At 41.8% G+C, this 19,394-nt stretch overlaps 1 protein-coding gene and 1 long non-coding RNA gene across 6 annotated transcripts in view; one reads left to right on the top strand and one right to left on the bottom strand.

Annotated features, from left to right (window-relative positions):
- Positions 1 to 13,675, top strand: part of HHIP (hedgehog interacting protein) — a 68,499-nt gene extending 54,824 nt beyond the window's left edge. The window contains exons 11-14 of one of the 5 annotated variants that reach the window (XM_088660277.1): positions 761 to 842; positions 10,373 to 10,521; positions 11,653 to 11,781; positions 13,419 to 13,675. In XM_088660277.1, coding sequence (XP_088516403.1) covers positions 761 to 842; positions 10,373 to 10,521; positions 11,653 to 11,781; positions 13,419 to 13,543 — 485 coding nt within the window. In that variant the 3' untranslated portion in view covers positions 13,544 to 13,675. Of the gene's footprint in view, positions 1 to 760; positions 843 to 10,372; positions 10,522 to 11,652; positions 12,683 to 12,799; positions 12,953 to 13,418 lie in introns of those variants that run through there. The other 4 variants (XM_088660278.1, XM_088660280.1, XM_088660279.1 and 1 more) reach the window with 4 other exon arrangements.
- LOC148687349 (uncharacterized) overlaps positions 8,075 to 19,394 on the bottom strand; it is a 36,758-nt gene continuing 25,438 nt past the window's right edge. The window contains exons 3-4 of the long non-coding RNA XR_015947729.1: positions 14,346 to 14,383; positions 8,075 to 8,176 (exon numbers count right to left, since the gene is read on the bottom strand). This is a non-coding gene — a long non-coding RNA (uncharacterized LOC148687349). The remainder of the gene's footprint in view (positions 8,177 to 14,345; positions 14,384 to 19,394) is intronic.

Here is a 19,394-nt window from a genome sequence, read left to right as displayed (position 1 = left end):
TTTCCCGAATTGCCCTGCTCATGTTACAAGAGCAATTGAAACCACATTGCTACTTTCAGTCTCCCACTGACTACTGGTGTGAAACTCCCTCTTCCACCTGCAAACATGTGGGCAGGCAGAAGTGCTCCCAGTAGGGACCCTGGCAGCAGAAGCCAGCAGAAAGGCCCCAAACACAATTTTCTTATGGTGAGGCTGAGTCAGATCTAGGCTGGCACAGCCATCTGCCTGCCTCTGACAACCCTCTGTCCCGGCCACAAAGTTTTGGATATAACTTTGGCCCCACCACCCCATAAAGCCCCAGCAGACTGTAGGAAGTTAGTTAGGATTGCTCCCTTAGTCCTTTTTCACACTGTGACAGAAAGAGAAATGCCAGCAAAGTTTATATGCCTCTTTTGTGCCAGGGGCTTTTGGAGAAATATATTCACATAAATGCACAACAAGGACTGAGACTGAGGTCAGATACTGAGACCCAAGCACAGAATGTATCTTCAGATCTTTAGACTTTGACCAGGGGGTCCCAGGTTCAGTTTCCATGCCCTGCCATGAATCTTTGGGGCTTTATCAGCCAAGTTGTTCTTTCTCAGTTCTGTTTGCTTTTTTAAAAAAACAAAAAACAAACCGGAAATACAAATGTAAAGCAGAATTAGGTAATATTGTAATATCCTTGCCGCACAAAAAGAAAGAGCCACAAATTGTACATTAACTTTTCAGTTTTTTACTGAATACCACTAATCATTTATGGTATGCGTTTTCTTAACAGGTGAGGTCTACATCTTAGCAAGCAGTAAAAGCATGACACACTCTCACAATGGGAAGCTCTACAAAATTGTTGACCCCAAAAGGTAAGAGATGCTTTAGTGAGTTAGTGAGTGAGTGAGTTGGTGCTGTTTACCCTCCCCCTCCCCTCTTCCTCCCAGTAACCAGCAGCGGCTCACCTGCCACAAGGAGGCCTGTTTTTCAGCTAGAACTCACCGGAGCTCAGTTCCAGTACCACTCAGGTGGGCACCATTGCCATTATAAGAGAACAAGGGAGGTATTCGCTGTGAGTTCTGGTATCTTTTTTTTTTTTAATAGAAAAACAGCACTGCCAAGAGTCACACAGCTAAGCAAAGAGAAAAAGGGCTTATCTCCACTTACCTTTCATCTGTTCTTTCCAGGCACTGTCCACACTTTAAATCTCCATGTCCAAGCACCCCCTTTTTTTCCTCCAGAGCCTTCCCCATGAAAACCCACTCTTTAAAGTTCAAACAGATTTGTCATTCAAATGAATAAGCTTTCAAATTCATGAGTAAAATACAAACAACAGCTTTTTTATTGGAAATGGAGAAGGTAATGTGGAGTATTGTGGAGGCAGGGTAGTCCATCAATACTTGGATGTGTAGACTATTGAGATGTGCAGGAAATGGCAAAGTGGCAGGGAAGCTGAAATAAGAGGGCTCTCCTTTGACAGAGGGGTATAAGTGATTCAGGATTTTGAACAACCTAACAGTAAATTAATAACATATAGGAAAGTTCCATTACTTTGTCATGTATCTGCCACTGAAATGTTATTAATTAAGAAGCAGATGTTACTGCAGTCTATCAAGCATACTATATTTGTTTTATTTATGAATTCTAGGTGGGAAAGTATTTTTGCAAAACAAATCTTGCTGGCTTCATTTGGATTGTTTAGTCTGTTGGTGTGTGGATTTAGGTGAATTTTACACCTTTAATCCACTATTAGTATCTAATTACAAGGGGGTTGCTTTGTTTGACCTTGGCTTTGTGCTCCTGTTGCCTCGGCGATTAGGGTGGTCTCAAAATGACATACCTGAAAGGCCAGACCTCCCAATGCAGAGTTCCTGGTTAGCTATTTAATGTGCGGCAGAGGGTAATGCATCTGGCTGGAATAAGACAAGAGGGGGAAATACACTCTGCAAATGACACTATGTACTCTGGCATACATTTGAAATGAAACTCATTTTAAAAATGGAAAGCCAGGAAAGATTTTGTTAAGATAGCAGCACTAAAGGATTTCACAAGATTTCTTTTACGGGTGTTTTGGCATGTGGGCAAAATTACACTGAAATCATTATTTCACATCCCATACATCTTTTGAATGAAATGGCTAGAACTAAAGTACACATAGAAAAGTAGTCTGTCCACATGGCTCTTTGCACAGCATCCCCATAGTACTGTTCTCTTGTGTATGTGCAATGCTTAGTACAGATGGAAATGTAGCAGTGGGCTTGCCCTGCCAGTCTGCACAGAATTCCCTTGTTACTTCTCTGCAGTAGGATTCCACACCAGTTTCTGTAAGTCAGGCATCCCCAAACTGCCATGATCCCTAGCTAACAGGACCAGTGGTCGGGGAAGATGGGAATTGTAGTCCAAAACATCTGGAGGGCCGAAGTTTGGGGATGCCTGCTGTAAGTGGAAGGCAGAGCAGTAGCTCTGGTCTTGTTTGATGCAAGCAGCAGGATCCCATAGGGATAGCACATGAAAAAGTGCTCTTCTGTACATGCAACATCCCAAGTCAGGAGCGTACCCAGGATCAAAACTAGGGGGGCAAGTGGCGGGGCCAAGGCACGGGAGGGGAGGGGCCACAAAGTGGAGATGTGGGCGGGGCTACAGAGCCCAGGTGAAACTGACTCCAGTCTCACCTAGGTGCCGTGAAGCTTTTTGCAGTCGGAGGCGCCGGGGCTCCGCTGACAGCACGCAGCCAGGGCGCTCGCTCTGGCCTGCTGGGCTGCCCCCGGTGCACTATGGCCAGGACCCCGGCAGAGCACGCAGCCGGGGGCGAGAGCGGCACTGCTGGCGAGGCTGGTGGGCAGAGGCGGAGCACAGCCCAGTGGAGCGCGAGTTCGGCGTTCCCACCTGCCGCACCGCGCCCTCCAGCTTCCCGTCACGCTCTCTGGTTTCCCGCCGCGCTTGGCCTTGCCAGAGGGTGCAATGGGGAGCTGGAGGGAGGGCGCAGCGCGGTGGCCAGGACTTGTGCTCCGCCTCCCCCCACCAGCCCCGCTGGCAGCGCCGCTCTCGCCCACGGCTGTGCCGGCCCTGCTTCCCCCTGCCCCACGGCTGCCCCCCTCTGCCCCGTGCTGGGTACGCCCATGTCCCAAGTACATGTGGAAGAGGATTACTGGGTTAAAACATTTCCTAATACCCTTTAAATACACCAAGCATTTCTTCCTAGACACCTAGAAAGTCTGTTATAAGTAGAACAGACCTGCCAGATGTCTAGTCAATGAGAACTGACATTTATCTTAAAAACTGGATCTTATCAGATGCACAGAAAAACTGAGCTTCAAGTGGGTAAGATAGCATTTTCACAACAAGGAAAGCTCTCAGACCCAGGGGAATTAACTAGTATACAATACAATCTAAATATAAGTCAAGTGAAAGTCAAGCCTTTCAGGTGATAATAGACCATGGTATAAGGCTGTCAGTGGCCCAATGTGCTTTTGGGGGCCACTGAGGTGGAATTGTCCGCTCCATGAACTGCCTCACATTTGTTAGAGTAGCCAGTGGTGAAAGTCAATAAAATGATTTTCTGAAATTCATATACATGATACACAATCCGTCCCTTCAAAGAATCAACAGACTGAACCTTTACAACTGCATTGCACTTGCGAGGAGAAGAGAAAGGAGGGGAGCCTTGAGAGCTGTCCACCACATACCTCCTAGTGTTCCAGGAGAGGTGACTCCTCCCTCTTGCCCCCAACTGCTACCACAGGGCTACTCATGAACCATCTTGCCCTGAAAGGCGGACAAATACGGCTTTCCAGAAGTTCCCTCACCCTCTAATTTGCTGCTACTGTTTCATTCTAGAGATGTATTCATTATTCTTGATCTATTTTTTTTAAATGTAAACCACTTTGTAAGGTTTTTAAATGTAAACCACTTTGTAAGGTTTGCCTGAAAAGCAGCATTGAGATATCGTAAAATAAATTGCTATTGGCTTCCCCTGTACAGCAGAAGTTTTCCACACTATTAGTCATATCTGTGCTCAGATTCCTTCATAGAGATGAGGAAAGTCTTCATTGCCAAGCTGCTTGAAGTAAGGCAACAACACTTCAAGGAACAACTTTCACCACAATAAGGCGGTTTCAGGTGCCCCCCACATGCTTTGGAAGAACTCAGATGGGGGTTGCAGAGTTGCAAAGAGCAGGCTGACCACCACTGCTGACACACATTGTGTCCACACACATCTGCATGTTCGATCACTATGTGAGGAAACTCTACAGTTCTTGTATAGAACCCCTTTTGACACCAATCAAATGCCCAGATTGTGGGGAAGGAGTGCAGCCCACATGTCCCTACAATCCCCCCCAGCCATCTGTCCAACATATTGTTGGTCTTTTGAACTCCCTTAATATTAGCCCTGCTCAAGGGCACAGGCAGGTTTTTCAGTACTGTATTTAAATAGGGATGCCATGAAACAATAACCCTGTTCCATTGTTTTGTCTTCTTTTAACTGAAGCTTAATTTGCTCCTGTTTGTCCATTCATTCCCACCTTCCTCCACAGTGAGGGCATTTCCCACATTTTATAAAGTTTTAAAAGCAACATTTCCTTATTTACCTGTCATGCTTCTTGCTCCATTTCTTCTCTGAATTTCTTTGCAGGGAGAGCACAACAAATGCCTTGCAGACATACCGGTATCTAGCTTCTCTCCTTCCCTTTTGGAGGGATTTATTTTTTGAACGTTGCATTAGTACACATGAAGCTGTAAATAGTCACGAGCAAAAGAAACCCACAAAGAAACAAATCTGAGAGCCAGAAGCATGTATGTATGTGGAAAATGTGCAAACTAACACGGGGCAATTGAAAGAAACATGACACTGTGCTGCTGGTCAGCGCCGTCTTAAGCGCTCCCGGCGCCGTGGTGTGCCGGATCCTCCGGCGCCCTCCCGCCCCGTTTCCCAGCGCGGTGGGCGGGTGGGCGCCGCGCGGGTGCAACAGGCGCGGCTGCGCGGCAGGCGGGTGGGCGCAGCTGCGCGGCGGACCGGTCGGCCAGCAGGTGGGCGCAGCTCGGGGCGCCCTCCTGGTGGGCCGGCGCCATGGTGCCCTGCGCCACCCAGCCTGCACGTAGGACCGGGCCTGCTGCTGGTGGTTCAGATATATCTTACCTGGCTAGCCTTAAGACAAATAATGATATTTCAGCCAAATCATCATCATCAAACCTTTATTGGCATCACTTACAAACATTCAAAATAAATAGGCCAGTGCCAAATCTGATGAACATGTTTGAGGAATGAGATAAGAACTTCTGCAGAATACTTTATTTACCCTGTCCTGTATAAATGAGCTCCAGTGACATTTAGCTCACTTTTCTTGAACTTTTGGTGTAGTTTTCCTATGCATTGTACAGACACTTCAGGCACAAATAACACCATTCAGTTCTGTTTTGTTTTGTTTGTAAGGAGCACTTTACCTTAGAAGACATGAATTAAGAATAAAGAGCATAAAACTGTAATCTATATGGCTTTGTGTATGGGAGAACCCTACTATAAGGTAGTGGTTCCTCAGGATGCTTTCAGACCCTTTTACAACCCTATAATTCTGTAAAACACACAGGATGAAAACCTCTTCTCCACAATTATCTTCTTATGCCCGATTGCCTTTAAATAATACTGGGGAACTATGTAATATAAAGTTGTCAGCAAACAGCAGTTGACAGGGGAATCCACCCAAATGGACCATGAGATTCCTTTGAATTCAAAATGTCCCTAATCCTTAAGGTCATTTGCAGTTGTAGAAGCCCAGAACGAGTGCTTCAAAATACATATGTATATTTAGAATGATAACTTGCTTGGCTCATTGTCCTATCTACGTGCAGCTGCCTTCCTTGTGGGTGAAACATGCACATTAGTGTTCTTTGAATTTGTAAACCCAAAGACTTTAAACTTTGTAACATCAGTTTTTTTTTGGGGGGGGGGTGTTATTCTTTTTTAAGGCACATCTTAATTCATGCACAGAGCACTTCCATTCCCCCTCCCTTCCTTTCTAACATTGGCTATTAAGGACCTCTTTGTGTACTTCATTTTATAAGGCAAAAAATTACCCCTTTGGTTTATATTTTGCCTGGTTTTGGATGCATGCACGGAGCTGCTTTCTCTGCTGCCGTAAAGAATGTAATACATAATTGAGCAGCTTTAGCCCCTTAAGCCAGTTTCTTTCCCGATTCATCCGTCAAAGTGCTATGCAAGTGGCCCCCTAAATTGATAAATTCCCACAGTGCCTGTTGACCCAGCTGCCAAGGCCTCATGCAGCAGGTGTTGTTTTCATGACCACCCTGACAGTAATACAAACTGTTTAGCAGTTGCATTGACCTCACAGCTATTAACACTGATACAGGCTCCACTGGGGACTAGTTTTCAAATATGACAGAATTTCTTAAAGACTAGAGGTCATGAACAAGTATACCATATAAGAATAAATTTGATATGCTGCTGGGTTTAAAAATCTGAAAGCAGGGGAGGCTCTTTTTCTTCCTCCCCACATCATTCCCTTGTAGTAAATCAAGTAATGAGCTCTTGGCATGCCTCCCAGCACTGAAAGCAAATGTACTGAAAAATCATACCTGAAGGGGTGCTGTGTTTATGCTAGAGAAGTAGTTACTTACCGTATTTGTTTTATTTAAAGAAGTTTAACCTGCCTTTTAGGGTACACTACCCTCACAAGGCAGTTTGTATTTAAATAAAATAAAATACAGTAATAGCAAACATACCATTAAATTAAAAATCATTATCTTCAAAACAAAAGCATTAGCTGCTAAACATTATTTTTATGCAGCTGATTAACCAAATACAGACTGGGGGGGGGGGACTTATTCAGGGTTTTCTTTAAAACCAAGAGTGATGAAGCCTCTGTTGGTGATTAGGCCTAAGGAGAAATTAATTAGAAAATGTTTGCATTGCTGTCCTCTGAAGAAAAGTTTTTATTCTTTCCTTTGCTCCCACTTCCTCTTCCACCACACCTGGATAAAGACAATTTTAGGTGGGATTTCTGCCACTGACAGGGGAATGGGGTTAATTTCATAAGGTCCCCTCAGATCTATAACTGTTGTTGTAAAATAAAAAAATTCCTTCAGTAGCACCTTAAAGACCAACTAAGTTTATATTTTGGTATGAGCTTTCGTGTGCATGCACACTTCTTCAGATAGCCTTTGACATTGCTGGTGGGTGTGTATTTGAATGCATGTTTGTGTAAACCTGTTGTTGTTGTTGTTGTTATTTATTTGTATACCACCCTTCATCTGAAGATCACAGGGAGGTTCACGACATAAAAATACAAAATGAAAACCCAAAATACATAATAAAAGTAAGAACAACAAGAAAAAATAAACCCTTCTCCCACAAACACATTTAAAAGGGTATATAGACTGTTATCCAGTGCAAGACAGGAGTGCCTGGCGTGCTATGGTCCATGGGGTCACGAAGAGTCGGACACGACTAAACGACTAAACAACAACAACAAAAGACTGTTATCAGCCAAAGACCTGCTTATAGAGAAATGTTTTCGTCTGGTGCTAAAGATATATAATGCGGGCACCAGGTGAGCCTCCCTGGGGAGAGCATTCCACAAATGAGGAGCCACTGCAGAAAAGGCCTGTTCTCATGTTGCCACCCTCCAGACTGCTTGTGGGGGTGGCACACAAAGAAATGATTCAGATGATGATTGCAGGGTCTGGTTGGTTTACATGGGGGAGAGCAGTTGGGCCAGGATCAATGTAATACTGTATGCTCAAACCATCTTCCCCTAGTGAGCAAACTTGCCCCAAAATTCTGCACCAGCTGAAGTTTCCAAACCATCTTCAAAGGCAGCCTTATATATAATGAATTGCAGTAATCTAACTTAGAGGTTACTAGAACATAGACAACAGGAGTTAGACTATCCATGTCCAGATAGGGGCACAGCTGGAACACCAGCTGAAGCTGATGGAAGACACTCCACAGCACTAAGACAAACTGACTCTCAAGTGACAGCAAAGGCTCCAGGAATTACCCCCAAGCTATGTACCCACTCCTTCAGAAGGGGTGTAATCCCATCAAGAGCAGGCAGCCTATCATCCATGCAGTCTAGAGATCTGCCCACTAACAGTGCCTCAGTCTTCTCTGGATTGAGCTTCAGTTTGTTGGCTCCCATCCAGTCCAATACCAAGGCAAGGCAAGGGTCCAGCACATCCGCTGCCACACCTGCAGATGTAAAGGAGAGGTAGAGCTGTGTGTTATCAGCATATGTTGCTGCTTACTGCTTCTGGGCTTGGAATTAAGACCCCCACCCCCAAAAAAATCCCATGGACAGGGCTTTCAGGAAGAAAAGTACATGTCAACATGAAACTGCATGCAGGAACACACATGCGCCGTTGTATGTAATGTACAGTGACTGATTATATCGAACACAGGTCTACCAAATCACATTGATTGAGACTCCTAAGTATGAAGAGCAGCTTAAGCCTCTGGAACTCATGAAGTGGTTTGCTCACCCAACTTATCCATGAATCTGACTTCAATTATTGGCTCTGCCTTTCCTTCAAGTGTCATCTCACAGCAGCCATTCCATCAGGCTCCAGCAGCAGGAGAGAATGGAAGCAGGGCTATTCCATTGGCTGTGCTGAAAGACAAGCTGCCTGTGTCCCTTCTTTTCTCATCTCATCTGTCACCTAGTAATGCACATTCCATCAGTCTACCTGAACTGTTTCTATCCCAACTTGTCATTGTAAGAACTGTAGCTTTAAGAGCTGGTGTCTAAGTTTTTTTAGCCCCTTCCTCCTCCTGCCCTTTTCCCTTTTGTGTTGTTTCTTCTAGATAGTAAGCCTGAGGGCAGGAACTGTCTTGTGCTGTGGGCTGCTCAGGAACTCTTAGCCGAAAGGTGGGGCAAAATTTAAAAAATGAAACAAGTGTAACATGACCCAAAGTATCCAATAATGCATTTCTGGAGCTCATGGATACATATAGTAATGGAAGCACAGAATTACAGAGCTGTAAAGGATCTCAACTCAGCTAGCTCATTCCTGAGAGTTGGCCATCCAGGAGAATTCAGTGCAGTACGTTCCAAGGCAGTTTCAGCACCTGAAGGTTTATTATTGTGTGACACTATCATAAGACAAGATGCTCTGTTTATTTCATTACACGGTATTCATGAAAACTTGATTGCTTCTCTATGTTCTTTGCGGTATATTACAGAGCTGCAATGCTAATGCGTGTGTGTGGTACTGGGATATATGATTACCAACAGAAATTCTGAATGCTTAAATCTGTAACAATCCGTGTCAGTTTTGGCTTCTGGGCTATATGAATAGATGGTAGCTTATGTGAGAATTTTTGTGAGATATTTTTTCTGATGATGCTCCCAACTTTCTCCAGCAGGGCTCCTCCCACTCTGTTTAATCTGGAGACCGCTGTTATCTTTCCACCATCTGAACCAAGCAGTGATAGATCAGACAAGTTCAAACATACATGTTAAAAATAAGATTAATTAAGCTACAGCAAACATGGGGAAAAGAAAAAGCAACATGTACAAAACTATTGGTTCTTATGTGAAATTGTCTATTAGCCTGCAAACAAAGGTGACCTCCAGTTGCCTCAAGTACAGGTCTGTCCCCAGGTCCAGTTGTCCCTCCTGGTTCTCCTGTTCTGTGCTTGCTTCATTACTCTAGTTCCTCAATCCTAGGTCTCTCCCCCTTCCACCTACACATACTTTGTTCTTTCTCCCTCTAACTATAGTGGGTTGTGGGGTTTTGCATTGGGCAAAAAATTCCTGCATTACAGGGGTTTGGACTAGATTATTCTCATGGCCCCTTCCAACTCTATGAGTTAATGATTCTTCTCTATGATGTTTGTAGTTCTATTCACTGGTAGGTAGGTAGGTAGGTAGGTAGGTAGGTAGGTAGAATATGTGCATGCCATTTTAGTCCTTCATATATATCTCTGCTACAAAATATTAGTAAGAACTTCAAAAAAAATCAGTGGCACCATTATCATTAACTGCTGATACTGGTGTGTTTGAAATGAGATTTTAAAAAAGGATGGTAACTGCATTCTTATTAGCACCTAAACTAATTTTTAAAAGTTCTGTTTTTACCAAGATAGCAGAATGTCCAAGAGGAGCTATTAAACTATAAAGCAGTGTGACCAGGCTTCTTTTAAAATATTGTTGCTGGCTGTAATGATTGAATAGCATATTGTTCTAAAACAGTGGATTTCATCATCATAAAAACTCTTAAAACATATGCAAGATATAATTTTCCACAACTCCGTAAACTCTTGTTGCATGGACCATTTTAAACAGCTTTCTTTTGGAGGAAAAAAAATGAATCCAGTCTAGGTGTAAACAATTTCTCTTTGACCCTGACTTTTAAATATGTATGTTGCCTGTATATTTTTCTACAGGCCTTTAGTCCCAGAAGAATGCAAAAGAACAGCTCTTCCTGCCCAGATATTGACATCTGAATGCTCAAGGCATTGTCGAAATGGGCACTGCACTCCCACGGGAAAATGCTGCTGTAATCAAGGCTGGGAAGGCGAGTTCTGCAGAATTGGTTAGTATTCCATTCACAATAATTCATGGAAATAGCAAGCTTCCATCAACTTCTGACAAAAGTTTTTTTTTAAAAAAAATCCATATATTTTAAATTCCTCATTTATTCAAGCTATCAGTAAGCAATGAATGGGAGGGAGGGTAATCACGAAGAGCAAGAGACTAGGAAATTTGCTTTCATCAAATGGCATGTGTGTGTTGCTCATATGTAGTGTGTTTGAGACCACTGGAATGAAATGACACACATCTGGGGACTAACACTGTCACCAAACATAAACATTCATTTGCCATCCTTCAAATGCTTCTTCATGCTTTCAGTCAGTTTCTCTGTGCATACAAGAGGAGCTAAGCTGTGGAAATAGACCTGGGGATGAGAGGATGGAAGTGGCATACAGGTGAAATGAAGAGAATGAGTGAGGCAAGGAAACCTCTGAAGCATGCAGCCATAGAGTCCTTGAGGGACATTTGTCTTGCCATACTGTTCAAAGACCAGAAGGAACTTCCTAAGGTCATTCTATTCAAAGGAGACATTCTGACCGCCGCCACCTGGCCAGCTAAGGGCAATACACTCCAGGAATGGATCCCAATGAGTTAGAACAGTGTCTATGGATGTAATAACTACCCTGTCCAAGAGTCTTTGTAGACCCTCCCAATGCTCACTCTGAATGAGTTGGAGAAAAATAAAACATATCATTTTAGATTTTTAATTTGTACATTTCACATTTAAACTTAATTTAAAAATGGAGCTCTGGGTGGTTAGAATTCCTTGCAGCTCAAGGGATTTCCTTACCAAAGAAAAAGACAATTGCAGACCATATGCAGAATAACAGTTGATAAGAATGTGGTAGACTCCCTAAATCAGAGAGATACTTTCATGAGCAAGGTATTCTTTTACATATTTCTGTCATATTTTTATCCAAGCTTCTTTTCCCATCCCATAATGTATCATGGCCTGTTTTATATTTTGAGAAACAGACAAAAGCAAATGGTTCATTTTGGGGGGGAAATAACTAAATAAATCCATACTGCTGCCATTATGATAGAGTAATAGTTCCCATTTTGTACATAGGGATTTCCCCCCCTGATTCTTAGGAAAGCCTCTACATAAGTTTTTTTGGTGTGTTTTTTACAGCAAAATGTGAACCAGCCTGTCGACATGGGGGTGTCTGCATACGACCAAATAAATGCATGTGTAAAAAAGGATATCTTGGTCTTCAATGTGAGCAAGTGGATAGAAACATCCGAAGAGTGACAAGGGCAGGTATTCTTGATCAGATCATAGACATGACATCCTACTTGCTGGATCTAACCAGCTACATTGTATAGTGTCTGGGACTTATTTGGATACCACATTTTCAATGGGCATTTGTTTTTCAAATCTTCTCTTCTCTTCTCTCCCCCTCCCCCAAAGACTCTTATCCTGCTTTGAAACTCCAGTGATTCCACTGGGTTTGTAGATCTGCCTTTCTACCTTTTCAGAGAAACAAAAATGTACAATTCACGCACAAACATCTGGTTGCATAACTAGTGGAATTCCAAAATTATATTTCCTCATGTGAAGTAGTTTACACAGAAATGCCACTGTTACCACAAATAATTTCCAATGGTGTCACTATGAATTATTTGATATCCCACCATTTTTTGTGTATAACCATCTGAGTATAGCAATCAGAAAGGGAGTTTTGGAACTGTTGGCCATTATTAAATTTTGATTTTAACCATGGTTAAGATATTTGGCAGGTGGATTCAAATGACCAATTGCCATCAAATTCATGTAACAACAAACACATTGGTATTTTCCCCCCTTCCATTAAAAGCTGTTGTCTGAACAGGATGGGAAAAGGGTATTTTAGTAAGAGCTATTATCCACTGGAATCTTCAGATGACCAAATTATGACATTAAAATTGCAGTTACCGTATCAAAAACATGACCATGTGAATCCACCCCACCGTTATAAGACAATGTTTCGGAACTCCTGAATGCATTCTTATATAGGCAATTCATTGTAAGATTGTAATCTACACTTCTATCAATGTAACAGAATGTTATGCACTTAACTACTTTACTTGGCATAGATGCAAAAAATCTGGCTATCGCAGCTTAATTTCCACACTGTTTCAAGTTCTTCATAATTAAATTATATCTGCATATTTTAAAACCAGTCATTGTAGAATGTCTGTTTTGTTTTTTGTTTTTTTACTGAATATCTTATTTAACAATGGGCACTGGGTTTGTGTTACATATTTATATTATTTTATTTTAATTTTTTATAATATAGACATCATCTAGATGAACAGCTTTGCCATGTCCTGTCAAATACTAAAGTTACATTTTTATCCAAATTAATTGGAATGACGGGGAGCGAGAGAGCAAACACACTCTTTAATGTGTTGTGGACATAATGTAGAAATGTATCCTTGTGTCAGCCTTTGTTCGTAATCGACGGAGAAACAGCTGCAGCCAATCAACCAGTCGCTGCAAGTGTTGATAGAGTTATTTCCACTATATCAGGACTGGCCCATTTTTATATGGTATATGAATTTATTGCAGAATTCACATTGAATGGAACTTCACTGGATGGGAGCTCACTTTAGCTAAAGTCTTGCCTGTGTTAAGAGGACACTTGTACAAATCATTAAAAATATGATTATTGCCAAATATGGTTGAAAATGTAAATGTTTCTTGGAGAGTTAACATAATGCTGTTTCCTTTTTGTAAATGTATCAATAAATTTGATGTACATGCTGTATTCAGAATTGTTAAAGTATTGATTAATATTGGAACGATAGGGTCACCCTCAGAATTTAAAATGCATATTCCTGCAATACTTGTGCTGTAGTCTGTGTGTTCATACTTGCGGTGTATATCAACTTCTCTTTGTGCTATTGTTTTTGCAGAGAAGTCTTCCCACAAAGAGAGAAGGGAAGAGCAAGGGTGCCCTTCGTCCCACAGTTCATCAAACACCTGTTCCTCCTACACCAACAGTGGGCAATGTTTTAAGCAATGTAGCCTGACACTTTGACCAAACATTCCCAGCCTCCTTGACAATGATATCTGTAGGAGAGGGAACGCATTTATAAGAGCGAGTTCTTCAGTCACTAAATGAAATCAAGCCATTTCTCCATAAAGTTTAGTACTGCTGCAATTTGTAAGCAAAACTCAATAGGTAAGCTGTTCGTGTCCAAACATCTGTTTTAGAGACAGCAGAAGGAAGTAGCGCCTGCACTTGCCATCCACCTATGATTCCTCTTGGGTTTCAAGTGACCTCCTGACAAATGGAAATTGGTTGAGAAATCTTGGTCGAGTGCTTAGTGAACAATGGGGCAGCATTAAAAAGTGCATGCATAATTTTGCACAATGTAGACCCAACTGACACTCTATTCAGAGAAGGTTCAGGATTAAATGAGCATGGAGACCAAATTACTCTCTTACCCCAGAAAAGGGTGGTCTCTTCCAGTCATACTGGCACGTCATTGGCTAAGCAGTGTGACAAATCTCGCAATGAACCCTGCAATAGCCTGCATCTGTAGGTTAATAGCAGCCCTTTGTCTCCATTGCTTTCTCCCTATAGTCTTTTTACTGAATCACATCACAAAAAGTTTTACAATTAAAAAAAATGTCCTGGCAACCATTTTTGTACATTGACCTTACCTTCTAATCTTCTCTTATTCAACGTGGGGGTGGCATTAACAAAATGTGAACTTCTAGAGAATGAGGCAGCTGTCTAAATCTATCAAATCGTGCTGTTTTATTACACATTACACTGTTCACATAGCTTTGCCAGAGTAAGAATGAAGTTACTGCAACATTTACAAGCAACTCACATTTAGATGATTCAAATAGCTGGTATTTCCATGCAGACCTGGGTGAGGGAGAAAGAGAGGTTTTTTTTTCATAGCTAGCAAAACTTCATCTATGACAAGCAAATGTGTTCAGCTCCTATGTTTTTCAAGCAATTTAAACAATAGAAGGTAAACAGTGTTAACAAGAGCCTGAGGCTGCATTCTTATAGAAGGTTAAAATCTTGAAGTGAGTAAATATGTCAACCACACACGTTGGTTAATAAAAAAACACAGGGATATATAACTGAAATCATGGCATTATTTTGTTAGTGATTATACAAAAGAAACACCTCTTGCCAATTTGCAATAACCAATTGCAGTGCAAGTGGCAATGACACAAAGTCTGTTTTATAATACTGAACTGGATTAGCAATTGGAACAGCCCAAACTACACAATTAAAATATTGAATTGGAGTAATATGGAAAGGAATATGGAAAGGAATGTGTGTCTGTGAACGTCTCCTACAAGTATAATATAGCATGAGAACTCCCTGATGGAAATAAATTGTTTTCAGTAAATTCACTGAAAAAACTAAGCTGCATATTTATGAAAAGCACCACAATTATTGAAGAGGTCAGTGGATGACTTTAAGCCTTATTTCTAAAAACTGCCCTTTAAGCCTTAAAAAGAGGCTTAATAGAATATAGTAATTACCTTGAATAATGGCATGCAAAAATATGTAAATTATTTCTGTGACAATTTCATTGCTAATTAAGCTCACACCATGGCAACTCACAATGCGACCCTAAAAATGAAGTTTACAATGAAACTTTTGCCCCCAGTAAAAATTAAGGTCGGTGGGGCAATCAGTTAATAGGCTCAAAGAAGAGCATGTGACTTTTGTACTTGTGCTCAAGCTTTTCTTTCATCAGCCTCTCCTAGTCTGCAATTCTAATGCCGTTATTTTGAAATATTGTATTTGCTTCCACAGCAATGATATTTTGGGGTAGAAAGTGCTCTCAAGTGCAAAAAAAAACTCTGCATACGCCAGTGCATATGCGTATATCTACTAATGAAGTTGAATGAATTTCAATAATTTTATCTCTCACCTTTAAAGAACAATGCAAGCAAGAACACTCTTATGAAATATATTTAACTAATAATGTATAAATAACTATAGCAACCATTAATTATGACTATTATGTTGCATGATTAGGCCAAAAGCCACATCCCCAAACTTCGGCCCTCCAGATGTTTTGGACTACAATTCCCATCTTCCCTGACCACTGGTCCTGTTAGCTAGGGATCATGGGAGTTGTAGGCCAATTTGGGGATGCCTGCCACAGACTGACACTCAACAAAGTCCATGTTAAAGGAACTGCATGAAATTTGGGGCATATCCTGCCCTCTGAATCTGCACAGGTTATTGCTCTCCCCACAAATCTATGTATGTTGTCTGGGATTTATATCCCACCATGTTCCATATTCCTAGATAATTGGGGACAGGGCTGCAGCCTTAAGGGCTGAAGTTGTACCACTGAAAGTGCAGTGATCAGCTGTTACAGTCAAAGGTAAGAGAAATCTATGGATGTAGAGAGGCCCAGGCTATCAATGGAATTATTATAGAATTAAGGATTGATAAGTAAAACATGGCAACTCTATTTCCATTTATTTCCTTTATCTATGACTCCTCAAAATAACTGTGTCCAGAACTGCAGAGGGCTGCTGAACTCTTACATTCCAAACATGCTTGTTTTTCAGGGCTCAGCTGCCTATGCTGATGCTGGATGGGATGATGTCAGGTCACTTCATAATAGCAGGGTGCTTGGTCGTGCGCAAAGTCTGAATATGTTGGTCTGTGCTAGGAGGATAAATTATCTGGGTCTCATTCCACGCCTCTCTGGTGCTTATGCCCTTCAGTACCTGACTGCATAGTGAGGAAATCATGTAGACACGTGCAAAGCAAAACCCATTCCTGCCCCACTCTCAACTGGCACCTATAATGGCATACAGAGAGCAGTGGTTCTGCCCTTTGTGATAAGCTAGACAATGCAGTATTTTGGGTTTCCTCATCATTCCTTATCACAAGAAAGTGTCATCTGTGTGGAATGTTAAGGAAACAGCAAGGTTGAGGTTCCCTTATGTCTGGAGGCAGGAATGCTTCTGAATACCAGTTGCTGGAAACCACAGGAGAGGAGAGTGTTATTGTGCTCAAATCCTGCTTAGTAATTTCCCACAAGCAACTGGTTGGCCACTGCGGAAACAGGATGCTGAACTAGATGGGCCATTGGTCTGATCCAGCAGACTCCTCTTATGTTCTTCATCACTCTAAAACAGGGTTCTGCTTTTCTTGGTTTCAGCTCTTTAGCATTCCTAGCCTAATGATTAATCTTGCTGTTTTAAAAACAAAGCGCCAATACAACAGGATACATGCAGTGACTAGTCCAGATAGGAGGAGGTCTGAACAAATGAAGCAGGTGATCCTTTATCTGTTCCCATGCCTCTAGAGCAGGCATCCCCAAACTTCGGCCCTCCAGATGTTTTGGACTACAATTCCCATCTTCCCCGACCACTGGTCCTGTTAGCTAGGGATCATGGGAGTTGTAGGCCAAAACATCTGGAGGGCCGCAGTTTGGGAATGCCTGCTCTAGAGTAACAAGCAGTGATGTTCATAGCTCCCTTCATGTACCAAGCCTGCAGATCTTGCTCAGCACAACTTCCCTGTAACATGATAATTTGCAGGATTGCATTTACAAGGAGTAAGGGATGGCTTTTTATGGCATTTTTAAGATTTAAAAGTTTTCAATTATTTTAAAATAAGTGCAGTTCTAACACTGATTTCAGATCACACATGATTATAGATATCCTCATTCTATATGTAGCATATCTTTATCACACTAGTGTATATAGACATCATAATGTTATCAGCTAAAACATGGGAGACATGTGTTTGAACAAGGAAGAAAGGAGCCATAGCTGAAGTCTTGGTTTTCAATGCTACACAACTAAGCCTACATATTGTTAATGAAGTTTAGTATATTACATATTTGTATTTCTCCTTCAACTTTTCAAACATTGTCTGCTTGCTTATATAACAATAAAACATCTACTTTTTAATCTCTCCAAGTATGTCTGCTATATCCCTCCCCACTCCACGAAATACATTTAGAATTTTTTTGGTTGGGGGGATGACTCTTGAAGGAGAAGGATGAAATTGAGTAAATGTGCCTAGGGTTGCAACTGAAGCCCATTTATTAGTCCCATGTCTCAAACTAAGCATATCTGGGCCTGGTCAGTGCTCAAATGGAAGACTACCTGGGAACATGTATGTCACCTTGGGTTCCATGTTGGAAGAAAAGTGGGATATAAATGCAAGAAAATAAAAAGCACTGAAATGGGATTAAGCAGCAGCAGCCTCGGCATGCCTACTCAGAAGTAATTCCCATTGAATTCAGTGGTATTGAAGCTTAGGTAAGTGTGCACAGGATTGCAGCCTTAATGTAATTAACCCACATGCTGCTGACTCAATGAAAGCACATTGCAACCAACTTTTGCTATATTCAGCTGTAGCTCAGTGGTGGCCCACATGACCTGCAGACAGAAGGTCCCGGTTTTAATCCCTGGCTCCTCCAGCTAAAAGGATCAGGTAGCAGGCAACATGAAAGATTCTATGTGTGACCCTGAATTGCTGCTACCCAGGACAGCTAAGCTAAGCTAAGCAGGCAAGAGCTTGAGCTGGTACAAAGCAGGTTCGCCTTTCCCTTCTGCAGTGTTTTATTTTTCCTGGCTGTGCCCATAGCAGCTGCATGACAGCTGCATCTTTTCCACCATGGCATAGCTCCCAAGTTTTCCCTTTTCTCGCGAGGAAGCCTATTCAGCATAAGGGAATTTCCCTTAAAAAAAAGGGAGAACTTGGCAGCTATGCACCATGGTGATGGAGAGGAGTGCACCTCTGCCTCCATCCAGTTGCGCCTGGTTATTATAATATCAGAGGGAGGACCAAAAAAATAATAATAATGTTACATTTGATAGGCTCTGTTGCACAGAAAAGAACTCCATAAGGCTAAGGCCCTAATTACTCAGCATATGGTCCTGCCATCATGAGCTGGCGTTGCTTGCTTTGGTGATTTATTAAGAAGTTACAAAAACCTGCTGACATATTTATACGTCTTTTAATTAATATGCACCTGACCTTTCATTTTTGTTTTGAATAAAGTTTACACATGGGTTTTACCTCAAGTCCTGGGAATGCTCAGCTGGCCTACATCCTGCAAGCCACTGCCTTTAAGTAATCTCATTGAAATGAGAGACGTGCCAGGATGTGATTTCAGGATGGTGTCCATTTGGAATAATGAGTCTTTCATTCCATCAACACCTCAAAACAACATCTGGGTTATATTTTTCGTTTTCAGTAGAATTGTATTTAGGATTTTTTTGTAAAAAAAATCTGTCTCATGGGAGTGTTTCAGGTGTTTTGCTGCCTGGACGCTCATCGCCAATTGCCAGGAAAGGTGGTGTCACCTGACCAGCTTGGAATCAAAGGATTTGCATTTGGGACCCCACCTCCTCACAATATTACAAACTAATGGGTGGAGAGTACACCTGCTAGGAAACATATTATTGCTGCAGCTGCAGATTGTAATGGTCACAGAAGGCTTTGATGGCTCCATTACTCAGGAGGAGATCAAGAGTAAAGGAAATGGATTTAAAAAAAATAAAGAAGTATAACATGTTACATTTATGTTCAATAAAGTCTGAAATTTACAAAAGTGAGAGAAAATGTAGTTCAGCACATTGGGACTTCATGAATCCCTTGAATGCTGGTGGATTACTGTGAGGTCAGACCCACCCTGAGAGTTATTTATGAACTCTGTCATCCTGCAATTCAAAAACACCAGTTGCTTATCCTGTCTGTGATCACAAATGCACTTGTGCCAGTGAAGTTTCGTTGACGTTTACAGGGATCCAGCAGCTCAAATATATTTAGGACTGCAGAAAAGGAAGGACAGGAGGACTGTAACCATATCTGGGCATATGCCACCAGCTCAAGCTAACACTAACATTAGCCCCATCAATTGTACTGTTATGAC

Source organism: Zootoca vivipara, chromosome Z1, assembly GCF_965207765.1.
Source record: "Zootoca vivipara chromosome Z1, rZooViv2.hap1.1, whole genome shotgun sequence".
Taxonomy (NCBI): Eukaryota; Metazoa; Chordata; class Lepidosauria; order Squamata; family Lacertidae; genus Zootoca; species Zootoca vivipara.
The sequence above is the reverse complement of the archived record's forward strand: the minus strand, read 5'-3'. Positions and strand labels throughout refer to the sequence as shown.